Genomic DNA, 25,877 nt, shown 5'->3' on the forward strand with positions numbered 1-25,877 from the left:
ATAGGCAGCTGACTGAAATGAGAGACTTGTAGCCGCCCGTTAGTAATAGCCATATAAATTTTTATAATTTGGAATAAAGTCATTACCCTCGGCGCTGTAGCTCGACCAACTTTGCTTATTTTGGCTAGTTAGGTGTACTGGAGGGGTTGCACTGCCAACATACATTTCGAAAGCGCATGTATTAAGGCGAACTCCTTTAATGGCTCATAGTCGCGTGTCCGATGTAACGCTGTCTTCCACGAATAACGAGGGAACTGTTCAGGATAGCAGAAAACTAATGGTAGCATCAGATAGCGGCGACAAAATGTAACCCCCCCCCCCCCCCCCCGTCGAGGTTGATGATTGTAAAGCGATTAGTTAATTATATAGCCGATTATAACAAAAAACAAAGACAACAACCAAATGCGTCGATATAACGCGGATGTCGATATAGCGACAGGAGAGGGTGACGTCACACCCGAGGTCGTCATGGGGACGGCGCACGCAATGGTGTCGCCACCCGCGCGCCACCAGCAGAGAAGCCAGAGAGGAAGAGACGAAGGCTAGATAAGCAGACCGCAAGCGCCAACAACGTCGTCTAGAGCTGAAGTGTGGCAAGGTGTGGCAAGCCTTTGTTAGTGCCACTGGTATGGGAACCTGCGAAGCTAGAATCGCAGTCGGCAAGGCCAAAGGCTTTCGCCTTGCAGCAATTTAGATCGGCAAAGCGCACCCACAATTTTTGGCACGATGTGGCCAAATTTTGTCGAACCACAGCGGCTGTGCTAATTGCTTTTTCAAAATTCTAAAAATGACATGGGTATTACTCACAGGTGACTACAGACCTTTAATTGCAATGAGGTAACTATCTCTAATACTTAGCAAGTCAACTACTAGAATTTAGTTGATCAATTTGCTAGATAAGATGATTCGCCTGTTTTTCGATGTCCGCAAACACTGGAATTGTTTTGCCATCAAAATGTCCCGCTACCTCAAAAACCCTATTTTTCACAATTAGTGATCCCCTTCCCTGAAACACTTGGTATATGAGCTCAAAAGTTGTCACGCTCGTCCTAGCGATAGTCAAGAAGGAGCGCGCCCGGATCGCGAAGGAGAGTTCCGCGGTTCGGCTTTTTCCTCAGAAGTTTCGTAATAGAAAAAGTATATCAGCTACTGGAGAGGGCGTGTGCTTTGAAGAAGGTCAGCGAGTATGGAAAATAAAGTGGAATATGAGACAAGCATGTACGCCATCGACAGACGTTCCCAGCGCTCCCTCGTTCCTAAAGGTGCAAGGAAATGGGGTCGTGGGGTAACCCTTAGTTTGTGATGTGTAGGCGAGGAAGAAAGAACAGATATGAGGAGGTGGCCCACTTCAACTAATATGTTACAGATGCCTTACAGTTTCAATGGACTGGAGCGCTGCTGAAGGATACCCATCATCGTGTGAGCGTTCGGTGTAAACGCAGAAACAACCGTTGTGCTGTGCGAGGGTACTGAGCTGGAGTAACCGAGGGAGGTCGGGGTATGGGAACTTGGTTTGGTGAAGGGGATCGTTGAACATGGCTCCTGTCAGAGCTGCCTATGTCCATCGGTCGAAGTTCCTGAGAAGGGTTCAGTGGTGTTGGGAATATGCTTGCAGGATGAAGGCCGTTTATTTAGTAGAAGCGGGTGTTCTCTCTCTACGGAAGCGTGAGCAGGAGATCGGCTCTCTCAGAATAACTTACCAAAATCTCCGCGTCCCCATTCCCTACCCGGTTCCCATAGCCGCTCTTCGACATATAAATTCCCTCTCCCAACATCCGATTCCTACGATCTTTTCCAGGGGAGATTAGGGAAACCTTCCTTGCCCACTTCCCAACAACTGGTTTCTTACAGCTTCTTCCAAATTCATTATTTTTACGTACGCGTATGTAAAAACTACCGCATTTTGCTGGATGGATTCATTCATTCATGATGACAGTTAGATGAAGCCAAATGCACTGATGTGGTGCGGGTTCAGGCTTTAAATGTCTCATTATTGCGGGGTTGGCTGATTATACTAGATCTCTGATGATTGTGTGACATCACAGACATACCTGACGCACTGCGTTCCGTTCAACTGCAAGAAACGGCCTCGCTGTTCACAACCTTGTCGCCTGTCATCCATGACGCCCGGCAATGCTTTCTTTGATCTAGTTTGATCCTAATCCGCCATGACCACTAGGCGCTTGTTCGCAATCACTGTCTGATTCATTAAGTCGACACCGCAGTAAAGTGAAGCGACATCGTGAGTGAAGTTCTCATATTCTTGCAGCACTTTTCGATAATCCGAAATCACTTTCCTGCAGCCAGAACAAGCATGTTATTGCAATCAGCTCACCGGAGGCGATAACAAGCAGTTACAATGTTTATATCCTTCCCATATTACCACTTTTACTGCTTGTCAACCTCGATCAAAGCGAATGCGATGAACTCTGACGATACTGCTTTCCACCTGACTCCGCTATTACACTAAGGCAATAATATAGTGATCAGTCTTTTGTCACATGATAATTCAGTGACAGGAGACAGGAGTTTACGCGCTGATGCTCAGTTTGCTGTATTTGTACAAAGTCGTCTCTTTAAGACTGAACTCCAACTCATTTTGCAGCAGGAAGTGAGCGGAATACAATTGCCTCATTATTTCCGGCTCTATTGAGCTGTGTACCCCGAAACCACTTTTTCAAGCATGCAGCGATGCCTAGCACTGTACTGCACGAAATGTACAGAACTTTAAGTGCAGCTGTTTTGTCCACATCACATGTATGGTGATTAAAAGAAGACCACACCACGAACGGACAAAAAACGACCAAACAAAAATGATTTTGAAGGAAATTAGAAAGTGCTATTTTGGAGAGAGCTCACCGTGATACAGGCGACTCGATACTCCGCGCTATGAAGTACATTGTGCATGGGGAGCGATCACTATAATCGTTGCAAGCTAACCAGTCATGGCAGAGCTGGTCACTTTTGTCAGTAGTCGCTAGCTGTGAGGGTTAAAATAATATATATTTCATGATGAACACAAAGATCTTTTTCGAAAAAGTTGTATTCAAGCGAACGTCATCCGGAAATGTCGGTGGAGTTTGCGCAGATCCCGGTCCCAGAATGCCCCATTTCATGACCACGGCTTTTTTGTGTTCGAAAGTAGGCTGCACCTTTTCAAGACAACTTTTATCGCAGTCAAAGTGGGGAGAGCTGTAATAAGCTCTGGTTATCGCTGTCTAGTAGATAATGGAGCGGTTGTGGAGACAATTCATTACGTTAGTATAAGGCATGGCATGGTTCGTACTGTTTACCGTCGTGAAGCTGCTGTGCACTATGGTGGACGGGTGTCGCATTAATTTTGACCACTGAGGTTATTTTTGCCTTCGCCAACATCACGGAACAACAGCGTTTTTGCATTCGCCTCCGATGGAATACGGCCGCTTTGGCTGGGACACGATAAACACCATGGGCACTGAGCCACCGCATTGGGTGAGTATCGGCTGCACGTAAATTCAAAACAACACTTCAATACTCGAGGGAGCTTTTAATATAGCCATGTAAACTAGATTAAATGATAATCATGCGGTTTGGGCTTGAACAAACGCTCGGCACTAACGATTAAAGGGAAATGAAAGAACGAAAGGCGTGGGAGGTATGAAGATGAAAAAGTACTTATTAATTACTCTGCACTGAGGTGAACGCAAGAGGAGGTATAATAGGGGACGAGAAAACTCATCAGATTTAAATGAGCGCGAAGTAAGAGAATAAGGACTCCGAGAGCGGCAAAGGCAGCCTATCGTACAGGCATAGCGTGCTCAAGGAACTACCCGGTGTCTGGCATGCCTGCAGAGGCGACGATTGCAAGCACCACAGTGCGAGGATTTTCTATCTAAGCCAGTTGTGAGAAATGACTGCCTTTCGGTTCTGAAAAGCAGGGTATGTGCAGAGTACATAATCTATCGGTTTTTTATTCGAGTTATATCGTTTTCTAGGTTTTTCTTACGGAGGCAGTAATTGATCAGGCACGACTAAAGAACAGCACTTCTCGGTTTCGTTTTTTATTTTGAGCTAGACGCGCGGCCAGAACACTAAGATGTGGAAGGTGTGTCAGATCATTGTTTAGTAAGCACCAAAGTGGCCTGGACTTCGTTGAACGGCACAGGTTGACGAGTCGCTATCTCGAACTTTATGTGGTGCCAATACATGGGTGGTCGAAATATTGACACGCAGAAAATGATACGCACATGACCGATTCTTATCTGGGTGTCTGCACGAAAAGCAGTTTAACCTTCAAGTGTAATGTGCTTTGTTTTCAATAAACGCCCGCGCTCTTGCCCACGACAAGCCAATAAGCGACGACTCAGTACCAATATCACGTATTGCCGATAGGTTCGGATACAAAGTTCCTCTTCATTTTAGCGCAACAAAATTTAACTTTAGTGCCAGAGTACAGCAACCCACCAATATGGCTTGAGCTGCGCATACTCTTGGCAACGTATTCAACAGTACTATATCTTCAGCAAAATCATTGCTTAATGTTAGCAGATGTGTGTTTCATTATGAAGCGCAATTATCGTTTGTTTCCTAAAGCAACACCGATTAAAGTTTGGCTATTCAAAGTAGCTGGTGTGTAGGAAAAAGACTAAGCTTTGGTGTCAACACGTGTTGCTTACTTCCTTTAGGAAAGGCTTCATTATCCACAATAGTGACCGTAAGAGTGTAGCGCACCCGGAATAATTGAATGTGCCTTAACATAGTGCGTATTAAACATATCAGCGTCGCAGTGTCTTTGTGATCATTAACAGCGTAAGCAGTGAGAAATTATAGACGAACCCACGATGCCGAATAACCCATCACAATTAACACAAACTACAGTTGTGTACTTGTGAGGATAGTACACGTAGCAGTTTAAAGTTTACCTTAAGGTATAGTTTTGCACTTCTGAGGATAGTACAAGCAGCAGTAAAAAGTTTACCTAAGATGAGCGAAACCACTAACAAGGCGCTTTCTATCTCGCCTGTCATTTAGCTGGTGCCCTTCATGCAGAGTACATCTGGCGTGCAGGAGAGGTTTCGCGAGGATCTCTGAACATGGAGAGGAAAATGTTAATTGGGTCAGAAATATTTCAACTTCTCTGCAACTGACGACATTTGAAGTAGATGTTAGAAAGTTACACTCAAAATGCAAGCTCTAATAAGAAGCGAATGCTTCGCTAGGTTTCATGAATATTCGAACTTCTGGTGCTGGTTGGTGTGGCACGGCAAAGCAATCTCATCTGCACAGTTCTTTTCGGCTTTGTGAAAGAGAAAATATTTGTATTCGAACTTATCATTGTGTTAGCCTTATATTGAATTCACTGCATTGGATAAATATCCTGTTGCCGGCGTCAAAATTACAATGAATGGCAAGCATTGTACACCGAAGGAAAGCCATGACGTGGCCTCAATCTCGACCATCACAGAACGTGGGTAGTAAGCTTTTTACTTACGCATAGAGTGCGGGCAGCACTTAATAAGCACCGGAATTAGATCTGAAAACAGGCGCAGAAGTCGCTGCTTCCTGACATTATGAACACGAGGTGGCCACTGCAAAGGCCAAGAGCGATTTCGAGCTTTCCATTTCATAAAGAAAGTATGAGGCGTTTGCTACTGGCGAAATGAGTCCGCCTTTTTGGGCGAACATTTACGCAGTTACATGGATAAAAAAATTTGGCTGGAAAAACGCTCTCCCTCTACATGATAAATGGTATTCTCTGCAAATACAGCGGAGGAAACGTTTAAAGAGCTGCTCTCAACTAACCGTTAGTCGAACATTCTAGATACGGTAAGACATTCTTTTAACCGAACACTAGGTGGCATCTGGCCCACCTGCCGCATGTGTTGCTTCTCTTGGCATTTTTTTCATTATTTTTGGCTCATGGCCAACGATGTCGACGTCGACGCCGGCTAATGTGCGACACGGCCTCCTTAACGCCATCGCATTTATATTGGATAAGTGTGCTGTGCAAGAGCGGATAGTCATTAATAATTTTTATTGTCAGGCCTACCAGTAACGAACAGGTGTCAACGACAGCAAGGGTTATGGATCCTCAAGGCAGGAGAATATGGCAGAGTAGACCGCCGAAACATCAGCACGCACTGTATTTTGGCGGTACGGCACAGGAGGTGTAAAACAGGAGGTCTCTGGGAGAAGCCACGCGAGTGACAAGGAGTTCGCTGTACACTTATTCTCACTACTGAAGAGCAGAATTAGGACATTAATTGAAGAAAAGGCGAGAACACAAGCCCATATTTGTAACCGAACGTTTATGGGTAAAAAAGAGCGTTGTATACATGCAAGGTTGAGGACTGCAATTGTTAGCGCCGCCATACAAAAAGGGACTGCGAAACACTGCTTGAACGAATGCCGGTTACACTTTAGATGAATTCTTTATGTCAGATAGATGCTGACTCCAAAAGAATTAAAGGAATCGATGCATAGAAACGGGAGTTATTCAATTAAGAAAGTTCAAAATACAGCAAAACAAAATGCTGCCCTCAACTCGGTTTTCGGGGGGCTTCCCATTCGCATTTCACTCTCCCAGTGACCACACTGGGCGGGAGCAATCAAGATAGCCTATCTGAGCACGTCGCGGAAGTTTGCACAACATAGCACACCATGGTTGCACAACATGAGAACAGTGTGCAATAGCTGTGTCTTACCGGTGCTCACCCACGGGGCAGAAACGTAGAGGCTAACGAAAAGGGTTCAGCTTAAGTTAAGGACAACGCAGCGAGGCGTAGAAAGAAAAATGATAGGTGTAACGTTAAGAGACCGGAAGTGGGCAGAGTGGGTGAGGAAACAAATGTGGGTTAATGAAATTCTAGTCAAAATAAAGAAAAAGAAATGGGCTTGGGAAGGGCATTTAATGCGAAGGCAAGATAACCGCTGGTCCTTAAGGGTAACGGAGTGGATTCCAAGAGAACGCAAGCGCGGCAAGGGGCGGCAGAAGGTTAGGTGGGCGGATGAGATAAGGAGGTTTGTAGACATAGGGTGGGTGCAGCTGGCAAAGGATAGGGTTAATTGGAGAGACATGGGAGATGACTTTGCCCTGCAGTGGGCGTAGTAAGGCTGATGATGATGATGATGGTTGGTTAATCGCTATAACTCGTTCTTGCCAAGGCTGGTAGCGTCGTTTTCATGGTTACAACCACGTGAACGCCCTGCCGCCCAGCAGACCCAGCAGTGCTTCATCGTCACGTCGACGGCACAGAAAAGAACATTGATCAGTTGCGTTCCCTGACTTATGTATCCGAAATCGAGCGCCGCGAGACACGGCGACATAGTGACGGCCTGCACAATATACTAGATACCAGACACTTTTAGTTGGCCGTACAGAACGGGCTTACGTGCGCAGGAGCGTTGCTGGTCGCGATTGCGCATGCGCAGAACGTTCCGTACCGCTGGGCCGCTTGCGTACGTATACACGTATTGTGTCGTTGCGTGCGCGCGCTAAAGGCACGTTACGGGACGCGTTGACAAGAAGGCGGCGCCCAGCTCGCCCGCTTCGAAATAAATACATGTCGGCGCTACATTCTTCGGCGGGATAGCTCGCTCAAATGGTAGCGGTTCGCTTTTATTTCACACACTCTAGTTCACACGTAGAGGTATAAGCGATAACTAGGCCCTGTTGTTCAGATAATTTGGCGATTTTGAAGCTGTTACACCTAACTAAATGCACTTGTGTTTTCCTCGTAGCGACGACACCTGGCGAACCACTCGCGGGCTGTTCTACAGCAGCTGTATGGACTTGGCGTTTTTGTCTAAGTGCCCTGCGAGACGTGTCCGGTGGTTTGCCGATGCAGAATTTCATGGAAGTGACCGCATCCACACATACTGCTCCTGGTCTTGCTGGATGTATATCTGCCAAAAGTGTGCAACGCATAGGCCGGTCTGTGTTTAAACCTCTTATGGACGATGCGTGCAGAGAAGACATTACAATAGGCATTGAAGAGCGCATCAAGGAGGCTATGAAAAATACGACGTACTTCTTCACTCCAATGACAAAGTTCACAGACTTCGATGTGGAGCTGCAGTGCCTTCGACCACTTCGACGAAGAGCAGAGAGGATACAGACGCACAAAGCCGCTGCTCTAATTGAGCGATGCAAGACGCACGCAGAAAAAAATACAGCGCAGAATTCAAATCTTGCAGGCTGACCTTTGGAAGGCATTCTTTGAATCGCTGGATCCTCGAAACCCTCTCTCACGTATCTGGAGTGTGGGGCCTGGTATACGAACACCTCAGCAGCTCCAACCATTCAAGTCTCTCGCACTTCACCAATTACGTAGCGAAGCGGAGATTGGCGAAGACTTTTGCTCAAGAATAGCAGGCCCCAAGTGCCCATCCACAACTCTGAATCGCTACGAAGTTCCTAGATCTAGGGATTCGCGAATGGACCCTTTTTTCTCCACGGAAGAACTAGACGCCGCCATGGCTGGTTGCAGACGGTGTTCATTGCCGGGGCCCGATGTATTAGCACACTGTGAGCTTGCAAACCTTGGTGAGGAGGCTCGACGCGCTCTTTTAGACCACTTCGAATTATCATGGTGTGCGGGTAGAGTTCCGGACGCGTGGAAATCAAGTCGTCTGGTTCCAGTCCTTAAACGCGGAAAATCTTCGCTTGACCTAGCATTGTACCGTCAAATTGCATTGGCTAGTCGCGTAGGCAAAGTCATGGAAAGGATGGTACTTATGTGAATTGAGTGGCATTGGGAGTGCTACCAAATATACCCAGATGTAATCTCCTGGTTTCGTTGGACGTTCGTATATTTACTGAGTTATTCACCTAGTACCATGAGTTCAACATCAGAAGCATCGGAAACGCTTGATCGCGGCGTTGTTTTTGGATGTTAAAGGTGCGTATGGTAACGTCACTCATCAAGTTATTTTGGACTCATGCAATCTGCAGAACTTGGTGGTCGCAAGTTTTGCTGGACACGCACTTATCTATCAACAGATTACTATTTATGCAGGCTGAGGATGGAAGAACAGCTTCACATTTCACTTCCCATGGGGTCCCACAGGGCGGAGTGATTAGCTCAACGCTCTTTAATATTGCGATTTTCGGCCTTATCGATGTACTGCCAATGTCGGCGCAACTCTCAGTCTAGGCGGACAATATTTGCATCTGGGCATCAGGAGTTACGCGACCACAAGTTTGAACAAGGCTTGAAAATGCGGCAAGCAATCTTACGGCCGACCTCCGCCTGCAGGACCTGCAGATTTCTACTGAAAAATGTTTCTTTGCTGCCTTTACACGCAAGAGCCTGTCCCATTACCCCGTATGCATTGATGGCACAACAATATCCTACGAAAGAAGCCAACGCTTCCTTGAAGTAATCATCGATCGTAATCTAACATGAAGCCCACATGTCTCGTACATGAAAAGGCGACAGACATCGATCGTTCACGTTCTCTCCTTTCACGAAGTGAAGTCGTGGTGGGCACCAATGCAGTCGATGGTCCAGCTGTACACCGCATTAATCATTGGATTCCTTCTGTACAGTATCCCTGCACTAGGAAACTTGAGTAAAACGAACATACGGTGTGCACAAGGTATTCAAGCACAAGCTCTCCGGACGTGCCTAGGACTGCCAAAATGTGCGTATACAGCAGCAACAGTACTCATACCCAAGGAAAACTCAGTGACTGCTTATGCAACAATGGAACCCTTGAGAGCGCATATTCGTCACCTCTCTCGGATTCGCTCACACCATCTTTCCAGCCTTCCGGCTATCCGGCCGCGTATTTGCGAAAATTATTGATTCGCCCCACGACCATCTACCAACCAATTTACACCAGCCTGTAGACCGTCTTCTCTATTATGGAGTCTGCACCAACCTCTATGTGTTTTTTTCCATTCCGGACATTAAAAGGAAGGCTTAGTTATCGTCGACAGCATTAAAATAGACCACTCTAGAATATTTCCATGAGAAGCAAGGGCACCGACTGCACGTATACACCGATGGCTCAGTGAACCCCTCCAGTCCCTCGCGCTCCGTGGCCACCCCATAGTTAAGACCATCAATTAGAAAGTGAAAACATAACTGCGGAATTCATCTTATGGTGCAGAAGTTACTACTGTTCGTGTCGCTATTGAAGATATCAGTGAAGAAACACCCAGCAATGGTCTGTTTTCACTGATTCAATGGCAGCCTTCCAAGCCTTACAATCTGCTCTTCGTCATGGGCCCCACGAACAACTGGTCGCGGAAATCCGAGAGCCCCACCACCCCGCCATCAATAATGGGCACGGTATTGTTTACGAATGGCTGCCAGGACACAGCTTCATCGAAGGCAACCAGCACGCGGACGAAGACGAGCGAACTGCTCACCATAAAGGCGATTGTGTGTCCATCCCCATCTCGAGAGTCGACTCGGCGGGTAGGCTTAGACTACTGGAGCGGGACATCACGCTTACTGCGTGGAATTGAGGCCAATTTTCGAATTCGCATTTGAAATTCTTGGGCCCAGATCTGGAGCTCCAGCTTCCATCCGGCTTACTATGACATGAAGCAACTTTGCTGTGTCGTCTGTGGCTTGGTGCAGGTTTCACCAAGCATTACTGTTTGTTAATCGGTATGGCTGATAGCCCTGCAAGTGCCATCTGCGGGTTTTACGATACAGTAGCCCCCATTCTTTGTGAATGCCCTGCCTACAGCGCCGAAAGACAGTATCTGTGCCGTGAACTGAAGCGCCTAGATACACGCCCACGGACGGAAATGAAGATTCTCGGCCAGTGGCTGCGGTGACCGTCGGCGGTAAAGGCCCCAAGGCGCTGCTCCACTTTTTGAGAACTTCTGGCCCTGACGATAGGCTGTGACTTTACCGAACGCTGTGATATTGCAGAATGACTTCTATTTCCTGCTACTCTCTTTTCTCCTTCATCTTTTTGTCCGCTCCCCTTTCCCACCGTGCACGGTCGCAAACCGGTTATTCTTCCGGTTAACCTCCCTGCATTTCTTCCTCCTGCTTCTTAAAATGTTCCCTTGTGTAACAGAGCAGTATCACCCTAATGAAAAAAAAAGCTGTGAGTGTAACGGAAGATCAGTAATATCACTGAGGTACATCAGAAATAACGAGAATCCTAGAACTCCGCTTCGAGAAACACCTGTTCAAACTTTAAGATTGAGCTATGTGATATCATCGATTCGAAAACATTGTACTTGATCAGTAAAATAGCTCTTAAAGAAACGTACGGGCCTCTGAAATCTGAATAACTGAGTCTGCCTAATAGTTGAGGTTAATAGTACTGAAATGTTTTAAAAGCGACATGTACCGACCTCTGAAACCAAAATGATCGAGTCTGCCTAATAATAAATTACGTTTAATAGTTTCAAAAGCGTTGTGCAAATCCATAAAATCAATGTTATTTTTGTCCATTTCTTTACAGACTAAGTCATAAAAATTCTCTAGTAAGGTCATAATACTTCTTCCTCTGCGGATACCAGACTGCGTGACATTTATAAGATGATACTTATAACAAAAGGTCGTCATGCTGGCATGTACAATTTTCTCTGCGATGCAAGCGACGGAGGACAAGATCGCAATTGGCCTGTGAAGATTAAAAGCTCTTTTAGAGCCTTTTTGTCAATGGTCTTATTGAGCTTATTTTCATATACCTGAATTTAGCCGGTTATGTAAGTTTCGTTGACATTAAAAAGTAATACGGTTTTAACTGTCAAAATGCACTATGAGGCCCCTTATTCTAACACCATTCTATTCTGGCGATTTCGTAATTGACATTGTTTCGAATACATTAAAAAAATCTACCTCAGCAACAGTAGGTATGTAACCTGATTGAATGCTCGAAGGAGCAGCAGGAACTTCCCTATTGAAGTTCCCTGTTTACGCAAGAAGGAAACAGATTCTATAAAGTGCTTATTGAATTTATTGGCGAAATCTGCGTTATTTTTCTGGAAACGCCTGTTTTAAGCCATCATCAATGCTTTTCTTGGGCGGTTTTTCTATGGCGTTATGCACTAAGTTCTATTTTTTTACATCCTTACTGCACACCGAAATGGATTTAGTTGGTACTGTAAGTTCTGCAGTCGTATTTCTGCTATGATTGCTATGATGGGTCCTTCAACTCTCGTCTGAATTGATTTTGATTTAGTGGAGGGAACATTTTTGTTCCTCAATCTTGGCGGGATTGCTTTTTCTTACTATCGTAGCGTATGTTCCTTCACTTCGGTTGGCCTCAAGCTTCAGGAAATAGATACGAATGCCTAAGTTAATTTGCGACATCTTTGCACAAAGCATTATATAAAAATATCCAAACCACTGTTCCTATGCAGACGCGTGCATGACTTCACTAAAAGATGATCAACCTGTCGATCACTCACTAAAATCCTAGTCACAGCTGCGATATCACATTGGCTGTCAAAGAGAGATCACCCAGTTCGAACTTTAGCTGTTGTACAAAACCAAACAAAAATTCGTGAATAAGATGCCATGCCTTCTATGAGATGAATCCCCATCGGTGTAATGGTAGTACCTTGACATTTTATCACGCTATGAATGAATTTTATGGGAAGAAAATTGTCTAATTCGCAATTGAAATCCCGATAGTGCAGCAATAAATTTACATTAATGTTACAAATGCTCACATCATTTCAAGCCCTGTTTACCTTGAATGCCTGCAAATCCATCTGAAATCAATTAGAAAATAGTATGCACAGCCTCTCATTCCTTTTACGTTTGCTTTTTTCCACACTGAGCTGCAAATTGCCAAAGACATTATACTTCGGCTCTAACGAACCACCCATACTGTTTACCAGTATGTAGAACCTTGTGGGTTTTAATGTTTCAGCGGTAGAATAACTTCGTTGCTTTCGTGCAGTGCGCAAAAATTTGGCTCTCTAGTCCACAACAAAAGACAGCGGCTGACTTGCAGAAAGGTTAGAGAAGCTTTCAAAAGACCTGCCGAGAAACAGCACTGCATGTGGTATTGAGGCATGATATGTATATTGAAATCGTAAGGAGCGGTGGGTCAGCGTGAACTTCCCATTTGATCCAAACAAACTAAGCCAACCGCAACTTATTTCCGTATGCATTAAAAGGCAAGTCCGGGTCCTTTGTGGAAGCAATGAATCACTTTCCTTAGACAGGTGACTTTTTGAGGTGTCGGCGATAAATCGTCGGTGGCAAGCAATGTGTCCTTTCTAAAGGTCTCCAGAGCCGTTTGTCTTGAACAACTGAAATCACAGCTAAAAAGAGGCGATATATAGAGATGAAAGTTCATGCTAACAGCAAACCCCTCTGTAGGTGTTGTTGCAATGTTGGGGATTAAAAACGAAAATATAAACGCATAGGAAAGGCCTCTGGATGATTACCGGTTTTATAGGTCACTTTAAGCACATACGATACAAAAAGAGCGCTGCCGGTACCGTTTCTCCAAAGTGACGAGAAGTAAAATTCTGGATTTGGTTTATGTACTCTGAGTTCGCGAAGAACTTGAGAGGAATGACTGTTCCAGCAATGCTCTCAGCCCTCGTTGTGATGGCCTTTATTCCAGCTGGCGGTAAGGAACCTGCTTCATTAGCCCAGCTCCAGTTTAATGTTGACTATCTAGTGGCTGACTGTAATGACTACGGCGAACTCTGGCTAACAATCAGTTCCTATTGTAATTTTTTAACAGTTCTCCTTTGGCGTGAAGCCTCAAAATGCAATGAATCTCCTCCACATGGAGCGCTATGCCCCATTTCGTAGAGCTAAGGTTTTGAGAAGTTGGAAGAAGTCGCGGCTGATAATGAAAAATACTGAGTCTGCTCCTATTTTTATGTCCGAGGTGTGTGAGGGTAACAGTAGATTCAATGGGAACGGAACAGGGACATACCTTTGCGGAGGCTAAGTGGGGAACCTGAAATTTAGGAATTTCATGGGACAAGTGGGGTTCGTGGTTTGTGAAGGATAGGGCTAATTAAATGGGGATAACAATCCGTGAAAAAAGTGCTCGTCAGGTCTCCGTAAATACATTTGAGAGGACCGTTCAGCCAGGCGGGAGCAGGATAGCGCACCGCCGGCATTCAGTCGTGCAGCCGCAGAATCTTATCTGCGGGCGTTTGGCGCGCGTGTGCGCGTGTTGTCTTCCTCTGCCGGACCGTTAACGCACGCTACAGGTCACCCCCCCCCCCTCTAGCGATGAAGCCGTGAGTGAGGGATGAACGGCGAGGAGCGGATGGTCTCGGCGCGAACCGTACGCAGCAAATGGGACTCGCATGGTGGGGAGGGGATGGACCAGCCCAGGTGGTGATGCCATCGGAGACAAAGTGGGAAGGTTTTAGATGGTCAACAAGTATTGTATACTACCGGTCGTTCATTTGTCCATGGTAGATAGGTTGGTCAGATGGCTGTTGTCAATCACGAAGTGAACAAGGGAGGAAAAATTTCAGGATGCTTGGCAACGTTTCGACAAATGGACGTGTCTTCGTCTGGGCAAAGCGTTCATCATTACCGAGGTTTAAACAGGATCATCTCTACGAGGAGGAAGGCCCTGTAAGAGGGAGGAGGGTGTGAGGTGGGAATGGCATTAGGGAGAATCTTGTCTATGCACGATGGCTGCTAAAGTTGATTAAGGTTGACATGCAAAGGTGACAACAGGAAAAAAGGAACAGAAATCCAGCTCAGCAGGAAGGAATCTAGGGATGTTGAGCGTAGAGAGATAACGGGTTTGGGATTGAAAGGCTGTGTGTTCAGTTGCAACAGGCAGCTTGGTATGACTGCCTGTGTTTTCGCGAAGAACTCCGCTAAGGAATTCGTACTTAGGACATGGGAGCACGGTTGAGCCCTTTGAACGAGCCATCGTATGGCGGTCGCAGTGGTGGGGCACTTCTTCGTGGCGAACAAAGACGAGCGTGCAGCGCTGAATGTCGGTGTTGACATATACAGGACGAGAATACTCTCATTGAGGTGGGAGAACGAGTGCGCACAGCGTTGTGTAGATGACAGGCGTAGTTGGAAACGTCGGCAAGCATGGTTGGCGAGGACTCAAAGAATTTCCCAGGGACGCGAAAAGTGGTAGAAATCGTTAGCTCTGCTGCTCAGACGGAAGAGTCACTGCGAAGTGCATCGGGGATGCCGAGCAGAACGAAAGGTTTGGTTTGGTTTAGGGGGGTTTAACGTCCCAAAGGGACTCGGGCTCTGAGGGACGCCGTAGTGAAGGGCTCCGGGAATTTCGACCACCTGGGGTTCTTTAACATGCACTCACATTGCACAGTACATGGCCTCTAGAATTTCGCCTCCATCGAAATTAGACCGCCGCGGCCGGGATCGAACCCGCGTCTTTCGGGCCGGCAGCCGAGCGCCATAACCACTCAGCCACCGCGGCGGCCAGAACGAAAGGAACGCGCTCAATCTATGGTGAAGGGCAAACCAACGCCAGCAGTGAATCTTTCGCTTGACAGTGAAAACGTTCGATGACGCCTTTGGATACCGGCTGATGAGCGGTCGTCTTGGTGTGACTGACGCCGAGGAGACGATACAAGTTAGTGAATAAGGTTAAGTGGAATTGACGACCACGCTCAGTCGTAATGGATAAAGGCACACCGTAGCAGCTTATGTAGGGAATGATGCGCCCTCTTGCAATCAACTCTGCTGTTACATCCCAAAGAGCATCGCGTCAAGCCGTCTGGTTAACCGGTCAATGCAGGTTAAAATCTAGCGGAGGATCCCGCAGGGAGGAGGGAGCCGACAATATCAATGTGCAGGTAGATGAAGCAGGCGTCCAGGGACAGAAATGTGCCATGAGGACTCGCTGTGCGGCGATGCGTTTTGAAGCGGTGACAGCTGAGGCACGCGCGCGATCAACGGTGGACGTCTATGCTGACGGGAAGCCCGGTGTAACGGGATGGGACGAGTCGCAAGGTTGCTGGAATTCCAGCATGGGCGAAAGAATGGAGGGCATTAAATATGGATCGATCGTATGGTAGAGACACGTAGGGGCGCGGAGAACTGGTCAACGCATTACAAAAGAGGGGAAGGTTTTAGTCGGGGAGCAAGAATAATAAAATGATGTTTACCATACACTATGCGCAACGAACGAGTGTTTTAATGGCGACGGTGGTAACGGGAATCATTAAATAAATGCGAAGCGGAGGAGCAACTATGGCTGCTGTCGCGGCACTGCACAGCTATGCAGCTAATATGAAGGTTCATATTGACTGCACAAAATGAATTAAATCTTGAGGTTTCAGCACTCCCTACTGATGGTTGCGAACAAATAGAGCTAGGAATATTGAGTGTCAATAACATCGCTAAAGATCTGAATCCCAATATGTCCCTGAAAGCTTCTAAATCTCAGCTTAAAAATGCATTGCGCCAAAGGAGACCTCATTTAATGTTATGTTTTCGAGAATTTTACAGGTTTCTCCTTTTTCTGTCGCAGTTATAACTGGTGTTAGAACAATATTCAAAGCGTTATAATTGCGATCTAAATGTTAAAATACATTTATCACCTTATTTTATATTTATGCCCAGTTCATCATAATGCATTTTGGCAAGTGAAACCATGCAATCTGTGTACATTTGTGACAGTAGAATACCAAAATATTCGAATGCATTGTGGGCTGAGTGTAAAATCGACATGCTTCCAGCAAAATTACAGTGTACATTTGTATGAGAACTTCCAGTGAACAATGAATACAGAACAGCTACGGTCACAGATACTTCTAGATATTATCTACACAAAAAAGTTCCAGTAAACAGCAGAGTTGTATAGCACTTCCTTGTCTTTAAAAATTTGAAACAGGAACAAATGGCGGTGTCGAGTTTCCGACAAAAAGGAAGACAAACTGATCAAACCTATTTTGCAGTAGCATGGGAGCCTATGCTCGTGTATCCCCGTATTCTTGAAGAACGCTCACAGGAAGCAAGGATGGTGATGCATCTACACGATAATCTCACGTTGTACCTTCGAAAGGCATCCGTGGCGGCAAGGCAACTCCGGGTGCTTGAGCATGACGGCGAAAAAGTAGTGACGCATTTTGTAAGTTTGGCGTACGCCGTATCCATGCTTTTTCATCTGTGCTGTCTGGAAGCCTCTAAAATCAATCCCCGGTATCGTTTTTACCTACTAGCTGAACAGCAAGACTTCGTAAAACGAATCTAGGACATTAAAAATTCTGGAACAGTAGAGACGAAGGGGCACTAAGTTCATTTTGCCGATCTTAGCTCCTACAGTTTCTAACTCTGTACAAACTGGGCATCCAGTTCAATGGCTACCGACACAAATTTCCAATTACCCTTCCGCCTCCTGAAGCACGAACGCAAATATTTTATAAGCAAGAAAAGTTGTAGATACAACGATAGTGTAATGGGCACGACAGCAAAATGCAGCACTGAGGCCTAATCTCAGCGGCTGCTCTCGAGGAGGTTATTTGCTACTCGTATTTTGGTTACAAAAAAGGTCACTCAGTTGTCGTGGTGTATTGCATAACGGTAATGTTTTTTAGAGCTCCCCTCTTGTTGTGCTGTCCGGGGACGTAGAGATAAGTAAACAGGGACGACAATCTTCAGGAATTGAGAGCCTGAAGGCCATCATGAAAGAGCAATATGATTGGGGACTACGAATCCTAGCGTATTTAAAAGTACTTTTTAATAGGCTCAATGCAGTAGAAAACACCATAAAAGCAAATAAAGATAAAGCCTAGCAGTTTTATCAAATGATAAGAGAGAGGGACTTTGGTATGGGTATTCAAAATAAACATCAAAAGGTGAAAAACAAATACCCGAGGTATAGCTAGATATTTCTTTCAGTACAGTGCAGTGAATTCTGAGCATGTTATGACTAAATCTCAAAGGCCGCGATCTGTACTTTTGAAGATTTATGCGCACATGAAGAAAAAGTGAAACTTGACAGGGGTTCTAAGAAGGAGAAGGAAAGCAATATAATGGTAACATATAATTGTTTAAGGAAATATTAGCGAAACGCTAATTTTCCACGGATTCTGTATAAAGATAGTCAACAATAGGATCGCATGCCTCTCACGCAGAATAAGCCAGTTCTTAATGACGACGTATTTCTGGGGGACGATTCAAAGTAATTCCGCATTAAAATCAGGTGCCATAAAATTTTTTACCTGACCGATTCCTGCATAGGAGCGATGCAAGTCTGGAAACGACTCACTTTCGTTTTGTAAACAGGGTTTAACGTCCCAAAGTGAGTCAGGCTATGAGGGACGCCGTAGTGGGGAACTCCGAAAAATTTAGACCACCTGGGATTCTTTAACGTGCACTTACATAGCGCATTACACGGACACCTAGCATTTCGCCTCCATCGAAATGCGTCTGCCGCGGCGTTTGCTAAACGGTAATTATTGAAGATTCGGAAATATCATTCGCGGTCTTTATGGTTAGTAAAACCATATACTGGGCAGTTAAATATAGACGAGTTAAATATAATTCTACATGGCATGTAATGATAGAAAGTTTTGTTAAGGAGCTGTTGCAGCAGTGCTAGAATAGTGTTTAGAATCCACGAATGCGCCTAGAATCTGAACCGTAAAAAGTGCATGCAGCCTATTAGATGTTAAAAAACACTTCGTCCTATCGGCACGAGTTTCCCCATTAAAAACGGGGAACTTCAGTTTTTGATTCTGTTCACCTAACGCAGATGGTTAACAAATGAACAAGGATAAATGAGACTGCTCTATTAACACAAATATTTATATTTTGGCGACCATGACGAACGGTGCCAAACAACGTCTCTATTGCATACAAAGCAAAGTTCTATGTGTACTAAAATCCGGATGAGACAAATCTATATGACTACAATTGACTGCTTTCAATTTATTTTGCATTATCAGTACTTTTAACGCGACAGCGTTCAGGGCCCTGTTACGCAGAATATCCGGCGTCGCCGTTGTCGGTGTTGGCAGCGAAAAATCACCGGCATTGCTCTTGCAGCTGGTCCGCGGAAAGAAAAAAATAAGGCCGGTGGGCCACCTAGGTCGCGTCACCTTCTGGCATCATTAAAACCTGCCCACCGGGTAGTGATCAAACTGCCAACCATGGCAGGTGGCAGTTAAATTAATGATTGGTCGCCCGGGAAGAGCTACCTGGCGATCACAAGGCCCATCGTTGGGAGTACCTGCTATCGCAGGGTAGTGGCGCATCGCTTCACCGCTGCACCACTGCGATAGGTGTGGTATGAGTACTCCCAGGGATCTGTGAATGTAAACAAGAGAATGACTTTCTGAATATATGCGAATTAACACATATCAGTATCGCTTCATATCCACAGGGCACAGTTTATGTGTCTCCTCCAATTTTCTGCGTTCTTTTTTTATTATTTCCTCTTCACTCTCCGCCAAACTTGGCCTGTGGTCGCCGTTGCGCTCGGACAGAAAACCGCAGATTTGACGGAGGCCGAATACACCTAATGCAGATGTTGAATGCACTTCTATATTGAAAGCCACGATGATGGACCCGCCCGATCACATCAAAAGGCTACCTTTCAGAATCCAGTGGTTGCAGATATAGCTGCATTTGTGAGGTGAGAACTATTATACATGCATGTAACAGAGATCTCTTCGCTTCTATAAAAAAGCACTGCCTCCGGGGATATCCCGGCCTACTGTTGCCTTTGAGCCTAATGTGAGCAATTGCACACCGTCACAATCATAAAAATAACACTTACAGTAGATGACCACTTGAAGTAGCGTTCGTCAGCAGTTCTACAGCTTACTTTAACAAAACGAAAATGGCTGTTCCCAATATGTTCACCAAAAACAAGGGGCTTTGTGGCCCGCGCGGTCATTTGTTCTACAGTGTCCGCATACGAAGGCCCCTTTTATACGTCGGTTTGCAGGTTAGTTTAAGTACAACTCATAGATGTGCCCTGGTTCATTCGGAAACTGTTATTCGGAAGTAATTAAATATGTATGAACATCTACCCGGAAGCCATCTAGATATGCATCAAGCAGATTAGTTTTGACAGGATTTAATAAATAGTTTTGAATAGTGTTATCTAGTTATCGATAATAGAACCACCATTTGAGAATTTCCTGGGCATAGAAATGAGCTTCTGCACTTTTTTCAGCAGTAAGCTTAAGTGTAGCCTCCCTGTAAACTAATGAGCGATGTTTTAAACCTACAAATGCATGAATCAATAATTATTAGTTTTGCGTATTCGACCTTAAATCCACTCTAGTTTTCATATTACATTTCTGAGCTTCATGTGGTGTATAACCCGTGGTTATAGTGTGCTTATTTATGCAATTCATTCGAATCGTTCTGAAACCGTAGGGTCATTGATGGCGTTGATTCATTGGTTGCATTTTGCGCAAAATGGTTTGAAAGTTTGGAACAGCAAGTGTTGTGAACAACGCTTTGTTTCCGTAAAACGAGAACACAAATCCTTGAATTATCTTGCATGCCGAAACGATGACCTTCTGTTCATTACCATGATTAACAAAACCAAGGAAAATCTGCGTGAACAGGCCAATAGAGCAAAATGTTCCCTACAGAGTTACATTAAGATATCGAATTAAAAGTAATCCCGAAACATTTGGACGCCTGCACTACCATGATGCACTAATCCGAAGCATTATTATTTAACGAAGGGCCCATCGGTGCCTTCTTAACTGCAGAAACATTTTTGTTATTAATGTACAAGCAGTATATAGGGGTGATGAAACGCAATTTCTTTTAGAGATCGCAGTTTTCTATTCAAGGTGTTTCCCTATAACCTGATACCTGATTTAAGTACAAAGCAGAGCTGTGGCCGTTGAGTTTTGCTGACTGATTTAGGCATACTTACTGTCCTCAGACAAAGCGTTTGCTACTTATTTTCTTCGAGAAATTGCAGTTGTCTGTGATATGCCTCGCACATTAAAATATTCCCAATCGCCAACGGCGCAGACTGATCTAATAACAAAATTTTAGCGCGAACAGGCGGAAACCAAAAGAAAGACTATATAGAGACACAATTGCTGACCGACGAGAAATTTTATTGGCCCGATGTCGCACCTTATAGGAGGCAAAATGTTGCCTGAAAAGATGGGAAAGATGCATACCAACGGCTTATTACTGAGAAAACATGGGAGAACGCATGCACAGGCAAGCACAGGCGTAGTACATATATGTTTTCTTTGCGTTTTTCTCATTTGCTCAACAGTTAGCCGCTTTAGGAAAACAATACCAGCCGCAAACAGAGATAAAGAGGAGGTGACTAAGCATTCACTGCCAAAGTCCTTTATGTCATAGGCTACCTTAGGCTACCCTTGTGATAGGCTAAGAATCTGTGTCCGTTCAAGCTGGGACACGCATATTTTTCACTTGCTTACGTGCACAACTACATGCTTTTAGCTGCAGGGTTCCCTATTCGGTGTTGACCGGCATCTGCTATTAGCCAAAAACAGAAAATGCTCATATAGAGGTCTATACAGGACATAAGCCTTGCTAAGTCACTCGGGAGATCAGCTACAAATGTAGCCTGATCAATGAGTCTGTGGAAGGCATCCCAGACACAAGCCAAAAGTGTCTAGAGTCCACAAATTTACTTAGAGGACTCGTTCAGCCAGAAGGGACCACAGAAGCTGGCAAGCCGAGAAAGCACGGCGCCATGATCCGATCGCGTAGCCGTCGAATTGAGATCTTAGCGCGCCCGCCGAGCGTGCTGGGTTATGTCGTCTTCTTTCGTAGCCCGGCACAACGCTGCACGCTACAAGTCAGAAAGGCAGACCACAACTGTAGGTCTTAAAATCCACCTGCATAAAACCGAAGTAATGTTCAACAGTCTCGCAAGAGAACAGCAGTGTACTTGAAGTGACAAGGGAATACGTCTCCTTAGGGCAGGTGGTGGCAGCTGATCCGAATCATGAGAGGGAAATAACTAGAATAATACGAATAGAGTGGAGCATATATGAAAGGTTCTCTGAGATCATGGATGAAAGTTTACCACTATCCCTGAAGAGAAAAATACACGACAGCTGTAACTTACCGGTACTCACCTACGGTGCAGAAACGTGGAGGCTAACGAAAAGGGTTCAGCTTAAGCCAAGGACAACGCAGCGAGCTATGGAAAGACAAGCGATAAGTGTAACTTTAAGAGACCAGAAGCGGGCAGAGTGGGTGAGGGAACAAACACAGGTTAATGACATCCTAGTCAAAATCAAGAGGAATAAATGGCTTGGGCAGGGAATTTAATGCCAAGGCAAGATAACCGCTGGTCCTTAAGGGTAACGGAGTGGATTCCATGAGAACGCAAGCGTAGCAGGGGGAGGCAGATAGTTAGGTGGGCAGATCATAATAAGAAGTTTGTGTGGATACGGTGGCTGCAGCTCGCAAAGGACAGGATTAATTGGAAAGTCATGGGAGAGACTTTTGGCCTGCAGTGGGGGTGCTAGGCTGATGATGATATGCAGGACGAGTTCATAAGCTACCGCAACCAAAACACCCGAGAGGCGTGGTCAGGAAAGGGCACTATTAATAAAAGACTAATGCTTAACTGTAATATTGCTCGTGACTGAAACCTTAGCGTAAGGGTACATGTTATCATGAGCTGAGTTCATTCATTTCTAGTGAGCTATTACAACCTTGCTCTTGTTTATTTACCCACGTTTACGTTGGATATGATAGCAACAGCAAAAATGTTTGATCAGGGCTGTGACCAAATTTACGATTTTGAGCAGACGGCTCTAATGACTCCTGACATTAGGCACATAAGCCTTTCTCATGAGTTCCTGGTGCCTTTTCGTGATGCGTTCCTAATGGCTTTCAAAAACAATTTGGCCACCATGGTTCTTGTGTGTTTCTAATGAATGCTTTTCTGATGACTGGTACTTGACTCCCTGATGTCTTACTGCCCTTTGCATATCCTGATGCAAATATTGGGATGAGAACTGCAAAATAGTAGCGAAAATATGTACAGCAAAAACAAAAAGGAAAAAGGAAACAAAAAATTTTTCGAAAGATCCACCTTCGAACCCTAACCCACTGTGCTAACCACTGCACCGCACCACCGCTCGGTGACCAGTACACTTTTTTGGCATATGCGTGGCTGCAGTTGTTCCCTGTTCTTTCCATTGCGTGTAAATGTAGCAGCAGCAGCTATATGCGCGCACGGAAAAACAACGTCGTTCAGAAGGTCCTTTCAGGCCTGTTGGGCGCACAGCATATTCCCTGCCTTGACGTGCAACGCATTGGCCACATCAAGCCTTTAGGAGAATAAGGCCGGCGCATTGGCGTAGTGGCTATGGCGCTCGGCTACTGACCCGAAAGACGTGGGCTCGATCCCGGCCGCGGCGGTTGAACTTTGATGGAGGTGAAATTCTAGAGGTCCGTGTACTGCGCGATGTCAGTGCATATTAAAGAATGGGGGTGGTTGAAATTTCCGGAGCCTTTCCCTCATAGCCGAAGTAGCTTTGGGACGTTAAGCCCTCAGAGACCATAAGTTATAGGAAAATTAGAAGTCTGAGAACACTGGCTGTCGCTTTACTCTGTTATCACTCCTAATCCTTGGTATAGACCACGGCGTATTCTTACACCGTTTAATAGACTGCGTTGCGAGAAAATAATTACTGTAATAATGCGCATTAGTAGCATCACAACCTGCGAGCATGGCAGCAACACACATCTTTCACATCGAACTAAAGATTTCAAAAATTGTGGGTGAAGATCGAGAGACTGTGGAAAAGGGGTAAACAGAATAAGAAGTAATTATAAATAGGCGCTACAGTCTATTTTCTTTTTTATCCGGCGCATTGGTATAACCCGTGATTGTAACTAGGATTTTTTTTCTTGCTTTCCTTTTTGCACTGTTGGGAATTATACAAGTGCTAGCAGAGAGCGCGCGCTAACGCTCGCCATTTGAACCTGCGATTGAGCAAGCCTTATTTACGTATTCGTTGATGTGCCTTAGTGCCCTGGAGTCTATATTTTAGCACTTTGCAGTAAAAACCGAGGTTCTTGCTTGCACTCTTGCCGGTAACACCTTTGTTAGCCACTCTTATGAACGCAACAATGCGCTTTGTTCACCATGCCGGATAAAGTTCAGAAGTAAGGACCAATTATCTGGAAAATAAAGAACAAAAAAAGAACTTTGCGTGTACAAAGAGCAGTCCACAAACAATGATTGTGTGTTTTCTCAGAAAACCTTCACTGGCCAATGCCGCACCTCCGACTACCCGCAGTGTCAGAAAGGATACAACCCATCCCTCTCTCTCCCCTCGCAATGCCTTCCGCGCTTGGTCCAGTACCACCAAGAAATGCATGAAAAAACCTAAGAGTTCTTGATATGTAATGACATGTGAGTGGTTCATGTGAAATAATGTCTGAATGTTTTGTATATTACTTTCACTTTCACTTTCACTTTGTTTATTTCGCTTTTTGCCATTACAGAAAGCGTGGGTGACGAAATAAAAGCGGTTCACAATAACCGCTTGACGGGCTTCGTCACCCGAAAAAGTCGACGATGACAGCAGCGGCAGTTCTTGCGGCATACAAATAACAATTCACATCTCAAACAAACCAGATTGTGCTATAATGCAGTTAGGGGGTTAGATATATTAAACAATGACAAGGAAAGAAAAAACGGTCGACATATGTATTTCAGTACTAATACAACCTAATCAATAAAAGTTTCACGAATTGCACGAAAAGACATTGTGTTTATATTGTTATAAAGAGAAGAGTTCAAATATCTTGGTAGTATATATATTCAGCATAGCAAAACCATAGTTTGTTCTACATCTGGGTACCGAAAACATTTCAGCGTTTCTAGTGGTATACGGCGTGTTGTGTGGTACCAGCTGCACAATACGGGACAAAAAGGGGTCATCTCTTGCAGTCTGTTTTTTATAAAAACAGGCAAACCTGTACTCAAACAACCTAGGAACTGGAATCACTTTGTATTTTATTCGAATAGGGCGAGTTGGGGCGGCATAGCAGGAATTTGTAATGACTCGTAGCATTTTCTTCTGTTGAAGAAAAAGCTTTTGCAAATTGGACACTGTAGTATTTCCCCATTCCAAATAGCAGTTCCCTAAGTATGAAAAAAAATGCATAGTAAAGGTCAAGTTTTGTCTTTGTAGGTACGATATATTTATGGCGAGAGACGATACCTATGAATTTAGAGAGCTTGATGCAGACCTTGTTTATGTGAGCATCCCATGACATTGACGGGGTAAAGTCTACGCCAAGTGATGTGAATGATTCAACATATTTAATTTGTGCACCACTGAAAAAGATAAACGGTGCATTCTGTACCAACTTGCCCTTAGCATGAAATATTATCGCCTTTGTTTTTCCTTATATACTGTCAAGGAGATTGAGGATGACCATTCCTTCAGAGCAGTCAATACTAAGTTCGCTGAATCGGCTAATTGGTTAATGTCAGTGGAGGAACAGAACAAAGTGGTGTCATCAGCATAAATAGCAAATTTTATCTTCATGGGGTTATCGGCGCGAAAACTCACGAGAGTGGCTGACCGCCAATGACACAAGGAAGACTCTCGTATCTTTGCAACAGAGTATCTGCTGATTTTTATTGTCAAAAGACGTGTGGGGGAAATCCGACTGTGCAGCCTGCTCGTGCCCCCCCCCCTCCCCCCCCCCCCCCTGCCACCAGATACGGGCCGGGTGTAGTCTCGGCTACTAGGCTTTGTTCCGGTGCAACGCCAGCGGTGGGGATGGGTTGGCCAGGGCCCGTCCTCTGGGGATTCAAAACCGCATGGGAGTGGCAGCGACTACCAAGCGACTGTGTTGGCCAGTCGCGCACGTGAGGTCCGATGCCTGTGCGGAGGCAGGCCTGGTTTCACAATCAGGTTGGACTTACAGAATTTGGCTCGAAAAGCATACGAAACTCAAAAAGCCTCTGCACGCGGGGGCGTGCGCGGCTACCGGCTGGCGCGTCGG

The 25,877-nt window shown here is 45.2% G+C and overlaps 1 protein-coding gene across 2 annotated transcripts in view; it reads left to right on the forward strand.

Annotated features, from left to right (window-relative positions):
- Positions 1 to 13,367: 13,367 nt before the first annotated feature.
- LOC144124656 (venom metalloproteinase antarease-like TtrivMP_A) overlaps positions 13,368 to 25,877 on the forward strand; it is a 78,561-nt gene continuing 66,051 nt past the window's right edge. Inside the window, exons 1-2 of one of the 2 annotated variants that reach the window (XM_077657466.1) lie at positions 13,368 to 13,545; positions 16,835 to 17,007. In XM_077657466.1, coding sequence (XP_077513592.1) covers positions 13,455 to 13,545; positions 16,835 to 17,007 — 264 coding nt within the window. In that variant the 5' untranslated portion in view covers positions 13,368 to 13,454. The remainder of the gene's footprint in view (positions 13,546 to 16,834; positions 17,008 to 25,877) is intronic. The other variant, XM_077657467.1, reaches the window with a different exon arrangement.

Source organism: Amblyomma americanum, chromosome 3 (assembly GCF_052857255.1).
Source record: "Amblyomma americanum isolate KBUSLIRL-KWMA chromosome 3, ASM5285725v1, whole genome shotgun sequence".
Taxonomy (NCBI): Eukaryota; Metazoa; Arthropoda; class Arachnida; order Ixodida; family Ixodidae; genus Amblyomma; species Amblyomma americanum.